General features: G+C 40.9%; 1 protein-coding gene across 4 annotated transcripts in view; it reads right to left on the minus strand.

The window, feature by feature from the left end:
* CD55 (CD55 molecule (Cromer blood group)) overlaps positions 1-26188 on the minus strand; it is a 26474-nt gene continuing 286 nt past the window's right edge. The window contains exons 2-10 of one of the 4 annotated variants that reach the window (XM_080918384.1): positions 25531-25716; positions 23359-23550; positions 21848-21947; positions 20534-20619; positions 15289-15480; positions 12282-12509; positions 10932-11036; positions 10151-10171; positions 1-1339 (exon numbers count right to left, since the gene is read on the minus strand). In XM_080918384.1, coding sequence (XP_080774510.1) covers positions 1281-1339; positions 10151-10171; positions 10932-11036; positions 12282-12509; positions 15289-15480; positions 20534-20619; positions 21848-21947; positions 23359-23550; positions 25531-25716 — 1169 coding nt within the window. In that variant the 3' untranslated portion in view covers positions 1-1280. Of the gene's footprint in view, positions 1340-10150; positions 10172-10931; positions 11037-12116; positions 12510-15288; positions 15481-20533; positions 20620-21847; positions 21948-23358; positions 23551-25530; positions 25717-26188 lie in introns of all 4 variants that reach the window. The other 3 variants (XM_080918383.1, XM_080918386.1, XM_080918385.1) reach the window with 3 other exon arrangements.

Below are 26188 nucleotides of genomic sequence, written 5' to 3' on the forward strand. Positions count from 1 at the left end.
TTAAGAAACTTCAAATATTACAGGAGACAACAGTGTATTTATTTATTTCTATCCAAAGGAAATTACTTTTATTACATATCTTCTTGATACATATTAAAAACCAAAATGTTCAATGATATAAATAAGATATAAATAGATGAATCTTAATATTACAAAAGAATAGGATTTACAATTTGGCTATGAACATGTCAAGTTCGAAGTACAAAACCTGTTCATACGTAGATGTTACGACACCACTGGACACTATTATACAAATGACCAGTCAGTGAAGACACCTTTCTTGGGCTTTTTTACTGGAGAAAACAAAACTAGAAACAGTTTCCCTGAGAACAAACTGCAGCTTATCCTTAAAAACTATTCCTGATTCTGATCTGTGTGTTTAAAGGTAGATCAATAAGGTGATCGTCAGTCACATCCCCTTCATTTGTCACCAAGTCAAAGTGCTCAACATCCTTCATTTTTCTATCTATCTATCTATCTATCATCTATCTATCTATCATCTATCTATCTATCATCTATCTAATCTATCCATCCATTTATGATGTTTTATTTGTTGTCTTAGGTATGCCAGGCTGGCCTGAAACTCACATGGTAACCCAGAATGACCTTTATTCTCTGATCTTCTTGCCTTCGCCACCCTAGTGCTGGGATTATAAATGTGTGCTGGGGAAGGAGCCCAGGGATTTAGGCACGTGGGGCAAGCACTGTACCAAGAGAGCTCTTTTCCATCCCACTGCTGGTTTGTAAGCACACTCTTCCTTCATAACATTTTGCTAATGGAAAGTAGAAATGAAAATGCCTTCAGGTCAAGGGTTAAATTAAAATGTTCCACCTCTAGCAATTCTGCTTACGAAAAAAAAGGAATTCCATTTGGGGTCTTTGTTTTACTTTTAATTTCCTATTTGCTTTGTAAGCTAGAATAATGGGACAGATCTAGCCTAAGGAACCATGGTTTCCCTCTCCTCCTATTATCATTCTAGCCTGAAATTTTTCTACACTTTCCCACACATTTTAGAAAAAGAGACCATGCAATGTTGTGAATTTGTCTAGTGTTGAAATAGTTTCAAGAGATGTATATGCATTGAGAACACCATTCCAGACAAACTCCTTCTTGCTTTGTTAACATTTCTAACGCAGCTTGAAGACGATGGCAGCATACAGAACAAACAACACGATTAAATTTATTGTATGTGTCCATTCTTCCTGGACATTCTAACAAACTAGAAGTATTCTCAGTAGTTGTATATACTTTCTTCTTAACTCTTCGTTGGCTTTGTCAACTAGCCAATGAGTAATGACATCGCATACAAAACTGTCAAGGTTATTAAACATGTATGTCCTGAAAGTTAAAGAAAAAGATTAAAATCAAAATGATTTACTGACAATAAACATTAACGTTCTGGGTGCAGTGGGATAAGACACTACAAGAACTGGCTAATTAGGAGCTCAAAACAAATGTAATGAAAATCAAAGAGCACAGAGAGCCTTCGGCTTACTTCAGTATACTTTAGTCATTATGGAAACAAAGTACGAAAGACAATGTTTTGTTTCTTAGCAACCAGGCACCTTGAAGATACTTTGAGAATAAGAGTCAATGAAAGACCCCTGAGCAACTGCATATAAAGTTTCAAGAGGTTAAGTCACTTGAGAGCATTCACAGCACATTTACATTAAGCTATTTTCAAACAAAGGCATAAAAAATATATTTTATGATCCACAAATATAGATACAAAAATGTATTTTAATGTAAATGTTTCTAAAAGTCACCAAGTGAATAGAAAAACACACACAAAATAAGCCCATCTACTTATGGTGGAAACTGTCACAGCCAAACCATTTTTACTAAGCCCTAAGAATCATCACTCCCTCTCCCAAATATTTGTGGCATTCTGACATCCCAATAATGGTACTTAAAGTGAGATAAGCTGAGTACAAACAAGGTGAAACAACAGTTCAGGAATTAAAGCAGGGTAGAAAGTGGGAGGCCAAGGGAGAGGAGGGGCTTAAATCCACATAGAAACCTATTACTGTTGAGGCTTCCTAAAATATATACATATATAAAATGAGTTTAAATGGATTTACCCTATACAAGTCATAACAAGCTATCAAATGAAAAGCCCTGAATCAGGTCTAGGTTCAAACTGTTGGTCAGTTGGGTCCCATGACTGACCCAACAATGGGTCACGGGACACAACATGACCCCACAACAATACAGGCCATTGCCATTACTCTTGGTTACCCTCCTGAACTTGATGGTAAGACACGGTTTTAGAAAACACCATATAGGTGAATCATGAGACACTGAGAAATCAAGTTGGCAATGACCACACTCATCCCACTGCCTGACTTCCACGGTACCTGAAGGTGCTGTGTATGCCATTCATGGGGAAGTCACCAACAATCTTACCCAGTTATAAACCACATCAGCTAGAGTAAGGACTAGGCTGGCAAGATGTGCCCACTGAGACATCACTGGCATGAATGTTGCGGAGACAACCAATTGCTTGTTGGATTTCAGACCTTTCTTCGAGATAGAACCCATGCCTGGTACTGTTAGCTAGTCTAGGCACCCATGGCTGAATAAGTCATAGGCCCTAAGGAAAAACCAACGTCTACTATATGCTGAGCATGGTGTTAAATTGCCCCCTAAATGCTTATTTTTAGAGCCATCGATCAGGGAAGCTCTTGGTCCTCTTCAGAGATGCTTACGAGATGTATCTAGATGGTGATTAACACTGACTCACAGCCGGACAAAGTACAGATAAAGAGAGAAGAGGAGAGATCTTTATCACAGCTCTTCCTGTAAGGCCACGATCATCTCAGAAGATGATGTGGTAAGACTGTAAGAGTCAGGGGACAATGGCGGGTGTTTGTGAAACTGTCGTCTCTAATTATGACAGAGCTGTTTCACATAGACTCAGAATAGCCGTTCACAAGAGCTCCAAAAATCAAGCCCTGGATTGCTGGGGAGAGCCGAAAGCCTTTGTGAGGAACTCCTGGCAAAGACACAGAGAAGTGGGATGGATGTGGTGGATGCTGTTGGGAGGGGTCACTTTTCTTTGGACGCGGCCCCTAATTCTAATCTAACACTCACGCTCCAGTAGCCAGCCCATAGACTTGCAGCACTAAGCAGATGGACTCAGTGGGTTTTTTTAAAGAGTCCCTGTGATTTGGAGGGCAACCCAGTGGGGTGCGCATAGGAGGAGCTTGGAGGGGAGGGAGCAGGGGCGCTGATCACATGGAGCACAGACGCATGAGCTAACGAGATGGCACTGTGACTGAAGAACACCTGCTCTTCCAGAGGACTGGAGTTCAACCCAGCACCCCTAACACACAGCATCTGTACCTCCGGTTCCAAGGAATCTCCTGGCTCCTCTGGCCCATATAGACACTTCCCGAAGGAGGCGCACATATACAGATGCAGTCAAAACATTCATACACATAAAGACAAATAAACCTTATAAAGCACCCACTTATCAAATTCTCAAACAGCACAGTAAGGAGAGAATCAGTGTCAGACGTTTGTTCAATAAACAGTTAAGTTCGACAGACTCTGGTAATAACTGAAGCTTAAGACGCCATTAACCCACGTCTGCAGAAACTGCAAGCCAACTGTCTCCACCGGCATTTTGTGAGACACAGAAACGTGGTATTACAAACCGTCCATACGTTCCATACATAATTATTCAGGATTTCAAAGACAACATGTCATACTTTACCTATGAAAGCTGGCGCTGGGTTAAATGATGTACGACTCTTGTAGCAGAAGCACTGGACAGTAAAGACGGACACGCTACCTGGGTGATCCAACTCAAATTTCAGTCAAATAACAAAACCAAGATTTTACTTGTATGGCCTGCCCTAAACACGGCCTTATAATGTAAACAATACAACATTTCTAGGGAACCAGACAGACCCTCTGATAGATGCAAGAGGCTGGACGGGGCTACATAATCACCTCACATTTATCTACTGCATCCCTTGTTATTTTTAATTAAGTGAGTATAAAGTTGGAAGAATAAACACACACTAATCAAGTCAGCACTGACTCTCCACAGCTAAACCTCTGGAACAAGGTAAGCGGATTCATTGATTCATTGGTTCCATTCTGGGGTACTTTTTCTTTGTTGTTGTTGTTGGGTTTTGTTCCGTTGTGATAGGCCCCTGCTATAGAGCCTAGGCTGGCCCCAAATCATGATCCTCTTGCCTCTGCCACCCAAGGGCTGAGATTAAAGTTACCAGTGTTGTCACCATGCCTGGCCATGTGGATTATTACTTACGTGTGCAAGTAAAAGACATCAAAATTAGGGAGTTGCATGAATTTCTCGTTTCAGAGACTAAGCAAGTGGCTTTAAGGCAAAACTACCAGACTATTAATTTAGACAAACACTCCCTGAATGCCCCAGCACTTCCAGCCTAATAACCCCATGACAACAAGCAACTCTGAAAGTATACATAAAAGACTGGAGGAGAGCAAGGAGCACCTCCCACCCCACCACACCTCCACAGCCACAAGCACCAGCTCTGGGGAACTGCTCCCAACTCTGTAAATGGATGATTTGTAACTAAATTAGTCAACATCAATTAAAACAGAAAGCTGGGGCAAGTGGTGTTCTGGTGTTCTTCAGAGGATTCTGGCTGAGATGTCTGCTTTACTTTTTCTGTGATTACGTTCACTCTTGCTAAGCTCTGGCTCACATTCCCAAATGTTCTGTGCAAGTTATTTCTTTCTGCCTTTGCAGGATAAAACCCAGAATGGTTGGCTAGTATTAAACAAATTCCTGTGAAAACTACCTTGCTCGGCTCACCCCACCATAGCCCAAAATCTAAGATTTTTTTTTTAAAAACAAAAGTGAATTTTTAGTGGTTTTTTTAAAAAAAAATACCATATACACTACTCTGGAAAAATAAAAAATACTGCTTCTTTGAAAGCAGCCATTGGTATCTGCTAAGGAATGGGAAAACCAGGTTCCAGGAAGCCCAGATGACTCTCACAGACGACCAAGTGCTTTCTATGACACTGTATCGTAACTACAGAGAAACTGGAACTGTACGCCTCTAATAATGTGTGCACGGGGACTGGAGATGACTTAGCAGTAGAGAAAACTTTCTTTCCAGAAGACCCGGGTTTACTTCCCAGCCAAGGCTGTTCACTATTTGTAATCCGAGTTCCAGAGAATCTGCTGCCCTCTTCTGGTCCGAGAGCACTGTGCACTCTGTGATGGGTATACATGTGAAAAACACACACCCATGCAAAACCAAGCCCAAGGAAGAAGAAAGCATGTGTATGTAAAAGCTTCTGCTAGATTAATGGGGGGAGAGGAGGAATCTACTCAGGGTAAAAAGGAAACTAATCTGAGTTAACATTAAAATGGGCAATTCAGTCATAGCAGTTAAAGGTAGTTATTCTAATTAATTAGCTGACTAAAACAGGCAGGAATTAAGTCCGTTTTGAAGTAACTCAGGTGTATACAACTAAGTAGTTAAATCTTCACAAGAAAACAGGGACAATTTAAGTGACCCCACTTGTCCACAGGATGTGAGAGCCAACCAAGACATTTACATTTAGTTACATTCAAAGCACATCAGCTATTTTGAATAAGGCTGGCTTGCCTTCTGCTAACATCCGGGTATTTACTTTATGCTGAGCACCTTTTTAGTCTCTTTACAGGTGACAATCTACTTGAGCCTTACTCAGACCCCAACAGGCAGTTTGGTCTTTTACCATCTTAAAGATAAAAATGAAGCCGCTGTAAGCCACAGCCTGCAAACAGGACCTTCAGGATTCCCAACAGGGAGGTGGAATTTAGAACTGGTCCGGCGGCTTAGCTCCAGGCATGTACCAGATTCGGGAAACTGCTTAATCACAATTTAGAGATGTCATGAACTAGCTTTTCCTGGATTTCTTTGCTTCTCTATGGTACACAGATATGACCATAAATTAAATTCGGTATAAAGGGAATGAATGAGTCACTCATATATCGTGAAGAGGAACTTCATATCATTTTTCTTTGAAACGCCATTGCTGTCCTGCTGTCCTTAAATATACTGATGGGGAGGGGAAGGAAAGGAGAGGGCCATCCCTTCAGGAAAGTAATTACAGTGGGAAGGAGACAGTATTCCAAAAGAGGACTAAAGCTAAGAGTGTGCCTTAAACACAAAATTCAAATCTTACTGGGAAAAAAAAAAGAAGAAACTTTTAAAATCATAGTGCCAGAAAACTGTCTAGCACCAGGATGTCAATCACTACATCAGCGGCAACAAAGCCCTGAGGGGAAATTGGTTACACGCAGTTAGAAGGCAAGTTCAAGAAGTAAGTAGGAAAAAATTGCATCCTGCATGTCTTCCTTAGGCCAGAGACTCAGCAATAAACAGTGCCTGTCATTCACTCGTCTTCTCGGAAGGACCAGCAACTAAAATCTCCTAAAGCATCTCAGTGCTGCGATAGCAGGGCAGGGGGAAGTGTACAGAGTTAAACGTACCCTTGTTCCAACTTAAGGGTTTCGCTGATCAGTCAGTCAGTTGAAGGCGGTACCTTGGACTTCACTCACAGTGGGTAGGTAAGTAATTTGAGTGAGTCTCAAGGGAAAAGCTTTAAAGAGAGGCTGTTTGTAGAGTTCGCACTAACCATGTGGCATTTCCCCCTCGCTGGAAAGATGCTGTACTCTTCAGGCTACAGAGGGCGCCGCAGTCACCGCCTCGAGCACGCTTGCCAGCGTTCCATCTACTCTACATACACTCTGATCTAAGAAAGTGGAGCTTAAGGCTACAAGGCCCCTTTGGAGGCGAAAACAGCAAACGGATACACTGATTAGCAACCGTGACTTTCCATAGCCCTTTTGGGTTGCTTGTTTCCGGTGCTGGGGACTCAGAGACTTGCAACCTGATAGGCCTGCTCTCTGCTTTCACCAGCCTCACCTCTTCTCTCTGTCCTTTCTGTCCCCGCCCTAGACTCCACTCTGCTGATCACTACAGGCAACACCAGAAAAACCGCTAAAGCTGACACGCTTAATGATTCAATTACAACTGTTGCGAGACTGTACTTCCATGAATAACTTTAAGAACCAGCTATCCCACAGCAGGGCTGCACCATTACAACTCAGACAATCAGAATGATTTAGAATTCAACTCAGAATTTAACCAGAAGTATCCCGAAGTTTTGGGTTTCTCTTTCTCTCGTGAGTTCTCATTAATTTCATCACATTGATGTCTAAGTTAGAATTTGTCCAAACCAAAAAATAATAATAAATTTAAAAGAGATGAGGATAGAAAATACTAACACAAACCAGAATGTCATGGTGACAGAAATAAACAGCTATTTCTAGAGCATGAATCAACATGTGTATTTTAGCTCTTGAGAAAGCTGTGGAGGCTGACAGCAGACCAGAACCCAGAGCAATGCACGTGCGTGTAAGATGTGAAATTCCACACACGCTCCCAGGACAGTAATAAAAGCATCACTCTCTAGTTACAAACAAGACCTTTATCCGGAAACGCAATTGTCAATGGTATCCAGTTCACTCGGTAACCTATAAAACAACAAACTCAAAGACAAGTAAGTATCGACCGAAGGCTTAACCAATTTAGGATAAAGGACAGTATACAGCTATGTATACCAGTAACAATAATAATTCACATATCCCCAATCGTAAAGCTGAATAGATCCAAGGAGTATTGTGTAACTTCTAAAAATGCCGTTCTTCAATAAGGGGAGTATCTCGGCGAGAGATTCTCTGTTGGAGCTGCATGTCTACACTATTTTAAACACTGCAAAGATTTTTCTGTCTCAGTTGGTCTCTTTAGAGCAAGAAGCACAACACTAGGCAAACAGGAGTTATCTGACCTTGATGCACACTGGTGTTCTTGTTTATCATTGTGCATGGCCACAGTAATAAAACCTTACCCTTAACCCGAGGTCCAGTTGGGTCTTTATGAGTTCAAGGCATCTGTAGCAATCTACCACAGAGAAGGAATGGGGACCCCATTCTGTGACTTTTTGCTGTCCCATGTCTTCATCTCTTACTACTTAGGCTAGAATGGCTCATGTCCCTTATTAGATTATACAGACTTTGTCTCAGAGATGAGAAAACTAACTGGGACCCAAGAGATTACCTTAGTTGTTGGACTGTGTTGGACTGAATATTCGCTAAACAAAAACAAACAAAACAAAAAAAAAACAAAAAAAAAAAAAAAGCCAGATTGAAACCAAAGTTTGACTGATTCCTAAGCCCAAGTTCTTTTTTTCTGTTTCTTCTATATGATGTCAACTTAAAAGGCAAGAAAACTATGTTGACCTCAGTATAGCTAAAAGACAGCTATCCCAAGAGAGTAAACAGATTATTTTTTTATATGTAAAATGTATAATCATATAGAAAACAGGCTGATTTGCAGTGTGTGACTAGAATTAATATTTCATGTGGTGTGGTTAATGGGGGGGGGGGGGATGCTTAGACAGATTTTGGGAAGAATGACAAGACAGATGGGTAGGGAAGGGACTCAAACAGAGCCAGAGTTACAACCTTCAAAATTCACACGAGTGTCGTTTATAATGCAAAGTAAGAAGATCTGATGATTTCTGTCTTCTCTTAGGGGATTTAAACAGGAAAAACTGCAGATTTCTAGTCTATTACCACATAATCGACAGAAGCATTTTTGAAGGTGAGAACGAAGGGGGTGGGGGCTAAATAAGAACGATATATAAAGATCTATACATTTAAAAGTCTCAGTGCTACCCAGTTCTCTGAGCACTCACTAAAAAGTGAAATTAAGAACACTCCCAGTTGTCTATAAAGAAACAAAAATGAAATAAACAAACATTTTCCCTGCAGTTTGGATCTCATCTTTAAAGTGAGTTAACAGGATATTTAAGAAATAGCACTTCCACCATGTCTGACTTCAGGAATGAGCTGTCAGAACACACTTAGGGTACTATAGTGTATCCTAAAAAGCTTCCTGAGATGAAGTCTGGACTTCAAATCCACCCGAGGAGTGGAACTCATCAGCCGGGCTGTGCCTGACAGTGTACAAGGCCTGAGTTCCACTCCAGTACCATAGAAACTAAATGTATTTTTTTTAAAAAAATCAAATAGCAAGTATCTCAAATCTCTACTAAACATCCCTGAGTAAACAACAAAAACTCAGGTGCTAAACTCACCACAATTTGGCAAATCAATCCGGAGATTTTTTTTTTCCATTAGCTTAGAATATATTTATTTCTATTCAAAATAGAAAATGTACAAAAGCAATTGTCCCTGCTGGGATATCTCTAAGTAAATCTTTAGCTTAAACATAAACTAAGTATGACAAATACCAGTAAGAGTAACAATAGAAAAAGAGACCCTGTTTTCAGGGTGTGTCCCTTAGCTAATACATTCATGAATGAAATAGGATTATCACTGATAAGTACAAAAATTTAAAATAAACATCTTTTCATGAAAGGGTCTATACAGTTAGTTGCACATGACTTTGGTATGCTATTTTGCTATTTTTTTCTACTTAACAGTGTCTCTTACCATTCAACTCAGGGGTTTGTTGACCTCATTAATAAGTAACAGTAAATATAATGTACAAAGAAAAATACTGACCCAAATGCTAAAAGGAATCGCAACACAAGACGTTTTTTTTTACCTGCGCCGACTATATTAGCATGTAGAGAAGATAATTTTAGAGAATGCTGCTTAAAATTGTTACTAGAGATGAATGAAAGATATAATTAAAAGTGGGACTCTTGGTCACATTTGGCCTATGACAGGGACCTAAAAATGGTCAAAGAGTTGGTTAACACTAAAGCTCTTTAGATAAGAACTGTATTGACCATTGCTTCCGGGCTTCTTCTGTCCCTAAAATGACACACTGACACAGCGGGCACTCAGTGCTACCCGACTGACTGGCCAAATGACCTGAAGCTGTCCTACAACGACCTTAGAACAGGGACACTGTCGGGAATATGCAGGTGCATACTGGATGCCTAACGGTGTCCACAGAACAAGCCGATTAAAAGGATTTACCCATTTTCCCTTAGGTGCCCATAAACACTGCATTCTGATAGTTTTCCTGAGGCAGTTATAAGATAAAATTCTCTTCCAGAAATATGGACTATGCTTCCCACAGTGATGGCAATTTCTTTTCACTCCCTGTGAGTCAAACTTACCATAGATAATATGGTCACCACCTAAAAAAATAAAAGGGGGAGAAAAGAATTATAAAACTCAACATTTTAATTTTTCATTAATTTGCTAACAACTTAATATATACGTATGTTAATCAGCTATACATAAAACCTCAAAACCAACTCAAACATTCACAAGTAAAAAATGATTATATATATATATATATATATATATATATATATATATATATGATTTATGTATCATATAAATATATATATACATATATATTTGAACACAATCATATATTATTTACTTCAGAAGCATCAACACCAATAATATTTGCTGCATGGAGTTATCAATGTCAACATAAGTCATGACAGGTCTAGAACACCAACGCAAACATTACATGCATTTAGTTATATGACCTAAGGACAAGAGACAAGTTGAAAAAGCTTAAAATGGAAAACAAATGACAATGTAATCTATGATCAAAACTATATGAAACCAAGTATGGAGGCACAGGCCTGCCATCCTAGCCCTGGGAAAACTGGGTATCAAGAGTTCAAGACCAGCCTGGGCTACAAAATGAGATAATCTCAGAAACAAGAAAAAGGCTTAAAAACAAAACCTACCAGAAACTGAAGTCCCTTTCTGCATATTCTAATGAAACTCAGACTGTCAGCATCTTTGTCATGCTGTGCAGTGGGAGTCAGAGCATGTCTATGGAACAGGATGGGACTGTTGGATCCTGCAGTCTTAGCTACGTTTCCATCGTCACAGCATTTGACCTGCCTACAGGAAATCTGAACAAAATCCACTGACCTGTATTAGGCTCTCCTTTCTCTTTAGATGTTCTTGTTGGATGACGTGTTGTTGTCTTGATATTGTGTCCGTGCTGGGGTGCTGTACGACGAGAAGTGAATCTTCCTGTAACAATATGAAGACCTGTGGTCATTAAGAAATGTGAAGTGCTGGGTCTTTGTGTTGCTGGCAGATTCTGTGTCAATGAAGGTTTTGCTGTGGCAAATCCCTGTGTTGTTTGTGCATTTTGTACAGCAGAAGAATAAACTGTAGTGAGATGCTGAGATATTGGTGGGGTTTGTGCAGATATAGTAGTTGAAATGAGGGACATCTGAGCTGTTGCTGGTTTTGCAGCTGAACTTTTTACTGTGTTAGTTTTCGGAGGTGTTGGTGAGACTTCTGTAGCTGGGACAATTGTTGTGTTGGTTTTCTGAGGTGTTGGAGTTTCTGTAGCTGGGACAATTGTTGTGTTGGTTTTCTGAGGTGTTGGTGGGATTTCTGTAGCTGGGACAATTGTGTTGATTTTCTGAGGTGTTGGTGAGACTTCTGTAGCTGGTACATTTGCTGTGTTGGTTTTCTGAGGTGTTGGTGAGACTTCTGTAGCTGGGACAATTGTTGTGTTGGTTTTCTGAGGTGTTGGTAGGATTTCTGTAGCTGGGACAATTGTGTTGATTTTCTGAGGTGTTGGTGAGACTTCTGTAGCTGGTACATTTGCTGTGTTGGTTCTCTGAGGTGTTGGTGAGACTTCTGTAGCTGGGACAATTGTTGTGTTGGTTTTCTGAGGTGTTGGTGGAATTTCTGTAGCTGGGACAATTGTGTTGGTTTTCTGAGGTGCTGGTGGGATTTCTGAAGCTGGTTCATTTGTTGTGTTGGCTTTCCGAGGTGTTGGTGGGATTTCTGTAGCTGGTTCGTTTGCTATGTTGGTTTTCTGAGGTGTTGGTGGGATTTCTGTAGCTGGGACATCTGCTATGTTGGTTTTCTGGGGTGTTGGTGGGATTTCTGTAGCTGGAACAATTGTGTTGGTTTTCTGGGGTGTTGGTGGGGCTACTGTAGATGGGATATTTGCTTTGGTAGGTTTCTGAGGTTTTGGTGAGACTCTTGTATCTGGAACATTAACCCTGCTGGGTTTCTGAGATGTTGGTGGGACTCTGGTACTTGGAACATTAACTGTGGTGTGTTTCTGAGACATTGGTGGGACTCTTGTACCTGGAACTTTAACTGCAGTTGGTTTCTGATGCATCGTTGGGAATCTTGTACCTGGAACTTTAACTACAGTTGGTTTCTGAAGCGTCGATGGGACTCTTGTACTTGGAACTTTAACTGCAGTGGGTTTCTGAGGCATTGATGAAAATCTTGTACTTGGAACATTACCTGTGGTGGTTTTCTGAGGTATTGAGGAGATGCTTGTACTTGGAACATTACCTGTGGTGGTTTTCTGAGGCGTTGAGGGGATGCTTGTACTTGGAACATTACCTGTGGTGGTTTTCTGAGGCGTTGAGGGGATGCTTGTACTTGGAACATTAACTGTGGTGGGTTTCTGAGGTGTTGAGGAGATGCTTGTACTTGGAACATTAACTGTTGTTGGGACATTTTTTTTCTCTATAAAGAAAACAGTGTTAAGTTAAAAAATTAGCTGAATCTTGCTCATCACATAATGCTTTCCTTATCCATTCTGTGCTCAGTGACTCTTCTCTCTCCCCATAAACACCTAGAAAGGACTTTTAGAAATCCAGCCTTTATTACGTCAGCCACTTCTTTTTTTAATCCATGCATATTAACTGTACACAGCAATGAGTTTCATAAAGATATGTCCTATAAATATGCCACGTTTTGACAATATTTACCCTCTCCCCCACCTTATTCCTATCCATTTCCCCCAGTCTCATTTCTCATGAGACAACTGAAAACCATTATACTAAGTAAAATAAATGAGTCTCTGAAAGATGAATATTGCATGTTTCCTCTCGTTTGTGGATCCTAGATTTTATACAGCCATATAACGAAAGTAGAAGCTACATCCTATCCATATGTGACTAAACTAGACTTATATTAACATAATAATGCATTGTTTGCAATGTTATTGCATATATAACTTTTTCTATGTGAAAAAAAAGTTAGAATAACATTCTATTATGTGACATGGTCTTCAATTTTCTTTTAAAAATTGTCTCTTCCACTCACACCAAAGAATGTCTTTATATAAAGATGACAGCAGTTACTTTGTCCCTTCTCTTGAGGATGGGCGAGTGAATCTGTGGGATTTTTCCTTGCTAGTTGCCTTTGGCATGCTTTCACTAACCCCTTTCAGGTAGCCCTAAGTAGGGCTGGACTTTATCAAGTCTTTGACCCTTCTAAGATTTGTCTTCTTCATCCAAAACCAAGGATACAAACAGGGCAGACTAATAAGGTGATTACGCTTTGTATATGCTCTCAGAAACATCACATTACCCCCTAAAGTTATATAAGTTTGTGCCAACTTTAATACACTAACAACAACAACAACAAAATCTCAGTGCAGATTGCTTGGCACTGTTGTGGGAAATGGTTTAGGTAAGTCATTTTTCACATGCCCTGTCCCTGAAGCGATAACAGGTTAAACCCACTAATGATGCCCTGTCCCGCGCACCAGACACTATGGATGGTGTATGTATTGTTTCCTGCTTTAAAAATAGAGGGTCTACATCATAGGCTACTTATAAAGAACAATCCAAAATCCCTGCAACAAAACACAGCACCTGCCATGCACACAAACAGAGGGGGTGTGACTGGAAATACTGATGTTTCTTTCTATAGATATTAGTCATTTTAAGGTCCCCATATGAATGTAAAAATTATTCTTTGTTCCACAATATTCCTATCTTAAATCCAAAGGGTTACTATGCTCCCACTGAGTTTAAATTTTAAACAAAAGATAGTTTCTCTTTTGTTATTGATGTCGAATCTGAATTCCACAATAGTCAGGAACAAGGCTATGAAGAAAGAACACCAAGGCTGAAGGGCAACAGATGGTCACTTTTACATGTGGTTACATGTGGTTTGAAAAGGACCACATGTCATGATGGGCTTGGTTCTCCTGTGAAAAGTTGCTTAACTCTAACCACTGGTGTTCACTCTCTTAGAATTAAGGGTTTTTCTTATTATTCTTATTCTTAATGATTCATTTATTTATTATTTGTAAGTACACAGTAGCTGTCTTCAGACACACCAGAAGAGGGCATCAGATCCCATTACAGATGGTTGTGAGCCACCATGTGGTTGCTGAGAATTGAACTCAGGACCTGTGGAAGAGCAGTCTGCACTCTTAACCACTGAGCCATCTCTCCAGCCCCCTTTTCTTATTTCTTTTAGCTATGGGAATAAGTATGATGAATTCTCCAATCATGACTATAGATCAGTCTGGTTTTTTGGTTTTTTTTTTTCCTTTCTGTCCATTTTGTCAATACTAAACAAGAGACCGGAATCAGGTGACCATCCAAAGCAAACTCCCTTTATGGTCACGTGTCTAAGGGTTCTGCTTTGATTATTCAATAAAGCATGACCCTTTTTTTGCACAGTGCCTTGGGAACATCAAAAGTAATTCAGTTTTCTATACACAGAGTTTGGAGTGAGCACCAAGCAGTGTTTGCACTCAGATTCTGGCTCAGCATCACTTTAGATAGTATGACAAGGAAGGACAGCAGCACACAAGTCCTAGGATGACAGGCCAGTCCTGTGGCTCTTCCAGAACCTCCCATCCTACAGCTATCTTATGGCTCTTCCAGAACACCCCATGCATTCCTAATCTTTCTGGGCTTGGTGGGTAAGGTGACTTGGTTTCTGGTCTCAGCTGCTGGGGTGAGGCACCACCCAGGTGAGTGACAGACGCTCAGCTCTAGGTGGCTTTTACCTTGGAGCTCCACTACAGACAGAAGAATACCATACCAAATATGAAACAACACCCCCCCCCCCCATAGGAGCCTACCTAGAGTGTCAGCAATGTTAATAATAAGTTATAAGTTAGTCTCAGAGAGTACATGGTGCTAAATTCTGATATTCATTTTGAGGAAAGATACATTGCTATCTTTGTTTGTTTGTTGAGACGGGGTTCCTTTGTGTTTCCTTAGTTATCCTGGAACTCACTCTATAGACCAGGCTGGCCCCAAACTCAGAGATCCACCTACCTCTGCCTCCTGAGTGCTGGGATTAAAGGTATGCACCATGACTGCCCAGTTGACACTGCTAATTTTTGCCAGGAAATCTTTTCATTTGATTGTGAATTAAATAACCCATGATTTTACTTGTCTTGAAAACCATCCAAACAGTTCAGTATGCATACGTACATATGTACACAATCATGTACACAAGAACATGTGAACACAAAGAAGAGTGTAACAGTTACCTATGCACTTGGGAGGTGGATCACTCCATTCTCCTTCTTCAGCGTCGTTCACAGTACAATAAATGGAAGTATTTCCAACAAGGGTGAAGCCTTTGTTACATGAATAGGTGACCGAATGTCTATATGCGTAAGTATCACTTTCCCCTCGCATTACTCCATTACTGATTTGTGGTGGGTCCGGGCAAAAAATTTCTTAAAAAAGAATCAAAGTATTTTTTTTAATGAAGAAAAACTGATATTGTGTTTTTTTATAAGTAACACTAAGACATGTTAAAAAAAAATAAGGCGATTAAAACCAATCATTTTTCTGAGTTCAGCCTTTCTGAGAGATGCACACTGACAGTACCTACTACAGAGCTTCTCAACCTGTGGGGCGTGGCGCAAAGTCTCCATTTTCACCTCCCGGGTGAGGTATTTTAGGAGAGATGACTCACTGAGGAACAGGACAGAGCTGAACTAAAAATATAAATAAAGTCCAAGCCATGTCATAACGGTTATGTTGTAAAAAGAGATCTCTTTCTGACAGTTACCCTAATAGAACATCAGTGGGTTGCATGTTCTTTAACACCATTAAGCTGGTCAAGAAAACCATATAATACACATGCACAGCAAATTAAACAAACCTCAAGTGTACATATGCAGGCATAGAATACTCGCAAATTCATGATACAGTTCAAAGCACGCAATAACAACCCACTTGTCCAGTCCAAACACAGTGTGAAGGCTACAATGTGAAGGAAACGTGTAGAAGAGAGGGGACAGATGTTAACCAGTTTAGCAAATTCTGAGGGACTAAGGAACATTATTCTTGGTGGGGAGAACACGGTCAAGCAAAGAAGGAGTTGAAGGAACTTCTAGGTCAATTCAGCTATAGACCAAGCAGTGTAGAGGCATCAAAACCCAGGAGATAGGGGCTGGGTGGTAGCTTGGTCAGAGAAGCACTTGCTGTATAAGCTAAGCATTCACTAAAACACATATTGAAAAGTCGGGCTTAGCTGTGTGAACCTGGGAAAGATGGGGAGGTAAAGACAAACAGATCCCTGGGGCTGACAGTGAGCCAGCTTACTCAAATAAAGCAACCACAGGTCACTTTAGACGCTGTCTCCAAAATCCAAAGTTAGCAACTCCTTAGGTCATCCTCTGTACCATGCATGCATGTATGCACATGTGAGTATCACATACACTCATCTGTAATTTTGTACATACATACATGCATACACACACACAGAGAGGGAAAGAAAGATCGAGAGAGACAGACAGACAGAGAGAGAGAGAGAGAGAGAGAGAGAGAGAGAGAGAGAGAGATCATAAGATTGCTATAAGATTGCTAGACCTGGTGACTTATGACTGGAATCCCATAATTTAGGAGGCTCGAACACTATGATTGTTGACGAAAGTTTGAGAACCCCTTGGGTGGGGGGGGGGGGGTAAGGGTTCTGCTGCTTTCTTTCATTGAGAATCTGTATTACTGACATTGAAGGTCCTTGTCCCCGATTGGTTTTTTGATCTATCAATAAAGATGCCAGTGGTCAATGGTTGGGCGGAAAGAAAAAGGCGGGACTTCCAGGTTCCCACAGGCTAGGAGAAAGGAGGAGGAAAATCGAGATGGAGGCTGGGGGGATAGGACAGACTGGAAACTACAGAGAAGATCTTCCAAAATGTAGGCAGAAAAGGAAACCGGCTCTCAGAAGGGCAGCCCAAAAGTGTCTTGGGGCAGCAAGACCAATGAGCTTTACAGGAAGTAACCAAGCAGCAAAGTTAAAGGTAGATTTGGAAGGGGGTTAGCCAGGAGTACCAGAAGGAAGGGCACAGTAGCTCTGGGAGGCTTAGAGGTGGCCAGCCATTGAGCTAAAAGCATATTTGAAATAAGCTAATGCATGTGTGTCTTTTGTCCATGGATCCAAGATAGCTCTGGGTGGGTAACGTGCATTCTACCAGCCAGGAACACAAACGGTGTGGACAAAACTACAGGCCCTACACCCTTGTGCCCTAGAGTGAGATCCTGACCGACAAAAATGAAAAATCTTAAGGAAATTAACTTATAACAAAGGGCATGGCAACCTGCCGGCAGTTTGCATGTAAAGAACGGTAGCCTGGAAGGCAAAGGGTGGGGACAGAAAAGCAGGGGGCCAGTGACGGTCTTGAGTGCCATGCAGGGTTTAGATCTGCAAGTGTTTGGGCATACTGATATGCTTGAATAAGGAACAGCTATGTCACACTTGAGTTCCTGAAGCATCAGCCTGAACAGACTATGAATGAAATATTAATGAGGTACAGGGAAAAGAGGATCTTCTATCACCCAGGAATTCTGCCAACAAAGGGTCCTAACACCGACCTTACATTTAGATGGTGTGTGCTGCCCCTATGGTAAGTTTCTTGAACCAGCTGAAGTATGTTAGGCCAAGTGTGTATGTTCAATGACAGCCCACCCTTCCTCCACTATAGGACACACTTAAGCATCAAGAGTTCTCATGTGAGTCCCTCTACCTGCCAGACCATATTCTTCAGAGCCGTTACTGTTGCTAGTACACACTTCTAAGCCACAGGACGATCAGGTCAGCGTTCAGTGCCACGGTAGACATGGCTTGAATGTGCAGGTTGTCCTGAATACTTCTGTGTGTCCAAGGATGCTCACAGGGGTATGAGAAAGGGGGACATTAGTTTTTGGACCAGTTAGAAGTAACACAGGGAGAGACGGGTCACAGATTTCTTTTTCTAGTCTAAAAGGTAGAAAACGTGGAACAAACAGTATTAACAACATTGAAACAGAGGTTAGAGGTGAGAGGTTAAAGCTGGGGATCTGGGAAGATGTTCATCGTAGAGAACTGTTAATTAAAAGCAAGCAGTTAGCACTAGTCAGCTGAAATTAATTAAAAACTAGTAAAGTAATAACAGAAAGAGAGGCCGAAGCGGGTTCTCCTGACAGTGAGGCCTAATTCAGAGGTCAAGGACCACCTGTGTTGGTGTGTGTGGTGGTTTTGGCCCAGGGAGTGGCACTATTACAAGTTGCGTCCCTGTTGGAGGAGGTGTGGCCCTGTTGAAGTAGGTGTGTCACTATGGGTGTGGGCTTAAGACCCTCATCCTAGCTGTCTGGAAGTCAGTATTCTGCTTAGCAGCCTTCAGATGAAGATGTAGAACTCTCAGATCCTCCTGCACCATGCCTGCCTGGATGCTGCCACGTTCCTGTCTTGATGACAATGGACTGAACCTCTGACCTGTAAGCCAGCCCCAATTAACTGTTGTCCTCATAAGACTTGCCTTGGTCATGGTGTCTATTCACAGCAGTAACACCCTAACCAAGACAGCGTGTAACTAAAGACCGTCCTCAGATGTGCTCCTTGTTCCACTGCCACACTGGAGACCAGTGCACCCACACCAAGGCTGCACACTGGTTAACGATTCACTGTCCATCAACTGTGAAGCAACACTTCTGAGGACTCAGTTTTCCTTAAGGGGCTGGTGACTGAGACTTTAATCAAGTTCCAGTAGATATATGGGCCCCACTCACTGCACCTGGTGGGTGTTTTGTCTTTTGGGTTTGTTGTTTGTTTGTTTGGTTGGCTGATTGGTTGGGTTTTTTTTGGGGGGGCAGGGGGTGCCAGGGTGGTAGGGTGGATCTCAGAAGGATGGGAAGTAAGTGTGATCCCGGAGCATTGTATGAAACTCGAAAATAGTTTATAAACATACTTTCCACTTTTTGACTTGGTGATTTCAAAACCAAACAAAATGAAAAGTAGATTAATGTGGAAATCAAAATTAGGACTCTCCCAGTGGGGATTTATGGGAATAGGTGATAACCTGGAGCACTCAGGTTGAAGGGACTTTCCTGAGGAACGGGGATTTTATCTGCTGCTGTTGCTGCTGCTGCAGAGGTGACCTAGAGCCAAGAAAACAATGGTGTGTGCTCATGATAAAAAGCATAAAGAAAACAGGACTGTTACTTAGAGAGCAGCACAAACAGGAAGTGAGCTTTGTGCAAACACTCCTGCACTAGGATGCATTCCTGTGGGGGGTGGGGGGAGGCACAGGTCTGTGAGCCAAAGGGCAGCATCTACTGGCGTCACACTCAAACTGCCTACCCACCCAGGCTTTTAGGCCAGGTTGCTGAGCCAAGTCACTGCATCTAAGCCTCTCCTCCTTTTGCTTCATTTTCCAGTGTCTTGACAAGACCTTTGACTACACGTGGGAAAAGAATCCTAGTAGTGAGTAGAAATGATAAAACCTTTCAAATGGTCCTAAGAAGAAAACAGAAGGAGAAGGCCTAACAGAAGTAGGGTCCTTAACAGCAGGGTTCCTATTAGTTGTTATCAACTGATTCCACACATGGGCTACCAGAGTGTCAGTCCACAAAGTACTGACTTCTCAACTCTTCTCCTCACAGCAACACACACACACACACACACACACACACACACACACACACACACACCGAACTTACCATTGATTTTGACATCAGAGGTTTTAGAAGCCATTTGAGGAAATTGTCAGTTACATATCAAAAGAATGAAAGACAGAAGAAGTAAGGTCTCCATTTTAAATTGTCTGGGACTTCGCAGGACACAGTGGCCTTAGGATATACAAGGACCATGAATCTGTGCTCAGGACTCAAACAAACCAATAAACTGCATGCATTTTTCTCTTCTACGTTTGTAAGGGACCAACATTTGGCTAGATATATCTACTTATGATACTATTTTTTGTTGCATTTTTCTCTTTAGAAGCTGAGATTATCAAGCATAAGAATGGTTTATCACGCAATTTTATTCCTCTATTGATAAAAACGGCATAACTTAAAACATTCTAGGTCATTATCTCAACTAATAACCATACTCTTAAAAGAGAGCCAGGCAGGCAACACTGGGTTAGAGAAAGAATCAATTTGCAGTAAGAGACCTGTAATAAATGCCTTCTGGTGACAGTTAGGTTTAGCATGTGGAACCGATAAAAATCGGTAAATCTGCTTCTCTGATTGTTAGAAGCAATGGTTAGACAAAAAAAATGACCAAGTATAATATAGTTGAGTCTTAATTCTTAATTGGATTATGCTATAGTTAAGGATATTACTGTTTAGAGCCAGTTTTAAGGGTTCTCCCACAGCTGATAAATTAAGAAGTTTGTCATTAGTAGAGACACAATCAAAGTGGGGGCATCATAAATGTAGATGTGGATAGTTCTTAAATGAGATGTAATTGATTCTGTTGAACCTGTGGCCCCGCAACTTGAGTACTTTCGAAAGGAAACATACCTGTGCACACTGGGAATATCTCGTCCCAGTCAACAGTATTCCCGGTAACAGCACAGAAAGCAGAGCTTACACCGATGAGCTTGTACCTAAAGGAGAGGAGTAGGGATGCTGTTATATTCACAGACAGAAGTCTTGTCTTTCAAATTCTCCAGAACTGCATTTTAAAAGATTTACTCCACCAGAAGATGGAGACAATATGACAGTTTTGAGAAGCATCTAAATGGAAATTTTAAAAGAAAAAAATAATAGTTCACAGAGATGATACAGAAATGATACAGAAATGGCAAGGCTTCCAGACATGCAAAATGCTCCCTTCGCTTGCAGCATTAAAACTGCACAGGTGACGAAAGCATTCTAAAACCATGTGTGATGAAGTCTTTCACTCTTGGTTCTAAAAGAAAGCCATCTTGTTTCCCTTGGTTTTTAGGAAAACGTTTTTGAGAACTTGGTGCACATCTGTAAAATGTTCTGATCAAACCCAATCCTCCTTCCCCACTTCTCCAGTCCCTCCCCTGGCTCTCCACCTACTCCTTCCGAACCCCTGGGCTCTTGTAAATTCACTAGCTCCACCCATTTCTCTGTCAGAAGGTGTGAGTAGGGGCAGCCACTGAACTCAGAACACAGAAAGAAAATGAACAAACTGTGAGTTGCTGATATGTAAAGAACTTCCTTGTTCTACATGAAGAACTAAAAAAGCCCTAAGAACCTTCTGATAGGAGGACATTTCTACTCTAGACTTTTTTTTAAGCCCATGAAATAACAGTTTATTTGCATATGGTAAAACTCAAAAATAAAACCCTAAGATGCAAATTACTATTTAAATCAGTTCAAAATGAGTTTGATTTCTAACACTTTAAAGATTGTTATTTTTGTATCATCAACATATTTCAGTGTTTCTACACTAATCATATTTAGAATCACATAGTATTGGAATCTAAAGATCTAGAGAAATTAGAAGTATAAACCTCTTTCCCTGGTCTACATTACTAAGTTTACTTGTAACTACAAAGTTTGCTTGTAACACATTACCACAATGGGCTCGTGACACAGGTTCTTTGGGGAGAAGTATTTATGTGTTTTAGGGTTTGTTTTGTTTGTTTTTTCAGTAGTGTATAGAAAATAGATGTCATTTTGACATTTATACACATGTGTACCACTGTACATTGCTCACACTCACCCTGACGCTCCCCGTGAGGAACTGTTTTAGAAGCTACTAACCTGTAACAGCAGGCCACAAATCTATCAGTGTTCACTGAACTCCTGATTTCTTTTGTTTGTTAATTAAATAAAGAGTCTTAGAGTGATGGAACTTACCCCGTGTTGCATGAGAACAGTATTTCTGAACCGAATAATATGTCAGTTGGTATGGTGATTTTACCATTTCTCAGATCTCCAGGATTAGGGCATGGTTTTTCTAAAAATAAAAATAAAATAAAAAGTAATAAAACAAAAACAAAAACTTCTAACTGCACTGAATGTTAAAACGATTATGACAGCAATTGTATAAATCAGATATACATGCATTATGCTGAAAGTGAATGGGGATTAAAAAGGTCTTAAAGGGAGAGGAAAGGAGGAAATTTAATGGTCTGTGTGTAACATGAGAACAAAAGGAAAGAGGACCTGGGGCCAGGAACAGCAGGAGTGTGACGGGGAGAACAATGGAGAGAAGACTGAGAGATCCAAGTGATGGGGATGTATGAAATCACCATGACGAAACATCACTTTTATTTTAACATAGATAAAATTTGAATGGGGGAGGGAGATAGGGAGAAAGCTAGGCTGGTAAAGTGTTTTCCATGTAAGGGTAAGGACTTGACTTTGAACCCCAGGACCCACAGGGTTAAGCATCATAACAAGCACTGCCCATCCCAGAACTGGGTGGGCAGAGGCAGGCAGACCCCTGGGGCTCACAGGCCAGACAGCGGAGCCTCCTTGGGAAGCTCCAGGTCAATAATAGATACTGTCCATATGTAAGGTAAACAGAGCGTGAAGAATGATGCCTAAGGTTATCCCTTGGCCTTCATACACACAGGTCTGAAAGTGCATGCATACACAGAAACACACACACACACACACAGACACATAATAGTAAGGACCTGGGGAAATGTCTCAGTTAATAAAATGCTTATTGGCAGGTGTGAAAACCAGAGTTTTTGTCACCAGACTCCATGTGACCAGACTCCACAGCTAGGCACAGTGGCATACAGCTATACTCCAGATGCTAGCAGAATGGGAGACAGATCCCTGGAAACCAGGGGGAGGCAGGAAGAGGACAGTTAGAATACTCTATGAGATGAAGTTCCAGACCAAAGGCACCTATGGTCTGGCACCTGGGGTTATTCTATAATACTCCCAGCACATCTACTTGTGCATGCTCAGCCATGCATGCATGAAAAATGTATACACACAAGTAACAAACAAAAGTCTGTTACAAAATAATGTGTACTTTGATATACATGATTTTTGCTTGTTAATTATATCTTAGGACAGCAGGGAAAAACTAAATATCAGGAACATATATGCAAATTCATCCTCTGAGCCAGTGATATTTCTAACCTTTACATTTCTTTAATTTTACATTCATGTTTTGGTGCTTTAAAAAAGCAAGGTACTTGAAGTATGTCATCATTTTAGGTAACCTTAAATTTAGTAAATACAAACTCTGTCAGTAAGTACTCCTACTATGTAAATACTTGTCTAATTAAAATATAACTCATATCTTTGAAGAAACATTATATTATATGTTTTTTCTAGCACAAATGGAAGGCATGATATTTCCCCAAATATAGATGACCGGAATTATTTCTTCAAATCATACTCACTTTTACAAAATTCAGTAACTGGAGACCATTGTAAATCCTGAAGGCAAGTGGTTGTTTGTGAGAGTGAAGGTTGTTTTCGAAATCCTGGCCGGCAATCATATTCCACAGTGGTACCAACTGGGAAAAAATTCATTTGGATATACTCTGCCTTGAGAGTTGCAAAATTCAGCCTTGGTGGAGCATTACATGCTTCTAAAAGAGTTAACATGAAAACAGAAAAAGAGAAACGTAAACTTATTTTATAAGCCTCGTAGTCGAATAGCTAGTAGTTAAGCCACCCCCTTTTCCTTCAACTATTTATTTGTTTTGTATGGATCTCTATGCCTTCATATATTCACTTTTAAATAACTATCTCTGTGGTTCTTGTAGTCTGTCAAGTGTAATCACATGCATACCTTCATTTTTCAATTACTAGGTGTCTGTGAAGTTTTCATATACAAATGTCCATACTCGTAGAATTTACTGAATAATTCTAAATGTTCTACCCACACTTACTCATTTAACCTCACACAGCCCCTGGCAACAAGGGTCAGATGAACGAGTACATGAAGTAGGCATCAAGTGTGAACAGCTGGGCAAATGTGGTCTAGAGAGGCAAGGAGCGGAGCAAGAAATGGTGGCTTATTAGTTCTGAGGCCCAAGCTCAAAGCCTGGCTCTTTGGCTTAAGAGGTACTGGACTTGGCTACATTATTCTCCTTCTGGTAGATTTCTTTAACTCTGAAACTGAGAGCAGAGTCCCCCACTCACAATACTCATGGGGTTGCTGGGAGGCTTAAATGAAGATTACAAGCCCTTAAAGCACGTGTCCAGAGCTTACAGCTTTCATTTTTTGTTTTGTCTTGTTTTGTTTTTGTTTTTTTGTTTTAGCCCCATATGGGGGTTGAAAATACAAATGTAAAGCCGGTTTCGACTGTGTTTTCAAAAGTTAACTTTGAATGATCCAGGATTTACTCTAGAGTTCCCCCCCCCCATTCAGGTCATTCAAAGGCAGCAACGGAGTCTTGCTTTTATCTTTAGTCCTGTCATTCACCATAGAGCAATATTCCGATCCAGGACGGGTCACACAGACAAATGCACTTCCTGCAGGTATGCAATGGAGCTGAAATATTCCTGTTGCCTAGCAACATCACAGCCATCCTACTGTAATGCAATTCCCCACTAGCTCACATGTTCGCACTGGTGCTGGGGGTAGCAACCACGGTACATGAATATCATGAGGGTAGAGCACATACAATCACATAGAATACATAGCACTTGATAAGTTTGTATGTTGCCAGCTCGTGTGCTTATCATACTATACTTTCAATTTTTGTTAGAAATTATCATAATAATAATTTTAATATTAATTATTATTAAGATAATCTGTAAAAGAAAAGAAAAAAAATATCAGGTGCAGCTATCATGGCTTATAATTCCAGCTACTTGAAGAGGCTGAGGCAGGAGGATTTTGAACCTCAGGAGTTGAGGCCAGACTGAGCAACAGTAAACTAATGCTAATTTTTTAAGACAATTAACAGAGTCAAGGTGTACAATGTATATAAAGCTAACAGTAATGCCTTAAGCCTTGAGAACGGTCCTCTCTCTGACTAATGTGTTCTAACTACCAACAGTAGTAAATAGACTAGCTTGCTATAGAGGTTTATAATAAAAGAACAAAGCAATTGGGCTACACTGTAGAATCCTGGCCGATAGACACACCATCTAGTATTATGTTCAGATGATATGCCAGAATCGCCTAAAGCCTGTATCTTGAAGATAGCATAGGGTTATATGTACAACAGATTTTTTTTTTAAGTAAGACCTTAAAATGTCTCCCAAGAGTTGTATCTGTTACTTAACAAAATAAAGTTGAAGAAGGAGGATCACCTGGGTGTGTGTCTCAGGGTAATTGCCAAATATATTCACATATAATTTACTCCCTAAACAGTACCCATCATTTATTTTCTCTATTAGCCTGTACAATAGAAAGAAAAACTCTTAATGAAGAAGCAGGACTTGCCATAGGAAGTACCGCCTTCAATTAGCTCGAGTGTAAACTGCCAACAAGTATACTCTGGGGTTTAATAATGCTAGAAAACTATCAATTACCAGTCACTCCAAAAAGGTATAAAAATAACCTCAACGAGATACATATTCCCAAAACTTTTCAAAAAAAGAAGTGAAGAACTTACTAGTGCAGAATGTTTCGTAGCTAGACCATTCGCCAGCTTCAAGACAGACCACAAAGTTTGACTTCTCTGGGATTTTTTGAAAGCCATCATTACACGAATATGTCACTTCGGTTTGCGTGGCATAGCTGGCCTGTCCACCCAAGTTTGGCCTGGCATTAGGAATGTCTGGAGGTGGGCCGCAGTCTCCTAGGAAGATAAGAGCAGGTGTAAAAGCTGGCAAGAAACTCTATTTCCCCAGACCTCGACTAAGAAAAGTAGCAATGGCTCTTAACTTCCTCCTGGTGCCGAACCTGCCCTCCAGGAACTTGCAATGCCTGGGCTCTCGTGAACACAAGACAAAAAGAAAAAAAGAAAGTATGGAGTAGATGATTCTTCTTAGAGTCGTTCAGAATCTACCCAATAACCACGCAGAGAGGCGCGAGATTATTAAGATACCCTAGCGCGTGGCGCCGGTCGCTGCTCGCGACTGGACTCTCACCGGCGCAGGTGATCCGCGGTCTAGCCTCCGCTTTAAGAATAAAAGAGCCAGGAGCAGGGTTGGAGATTCGCACTCAACCCTCCCTTTGGGTGTTTCCACGGTCTCCCATCGCCGGGGATTCAGTCACACCCCCCAAAAAGAACCTCATTCCACCCCCATCCCTCCTGCAGGCAACCGGCA

This window comes from Micromys minutus (assembly GCF_963924665.1).
Source record: "Micromys minutus genome assembly, chromosome: 6".
In the NCBI taxonomy this organism is placed as follows: domain Eukaryota; kingdom Metazoa; phylum Chordata; class Mammalia; order Rodentia; family Muridae; genus Micromys; species Micromys minutus.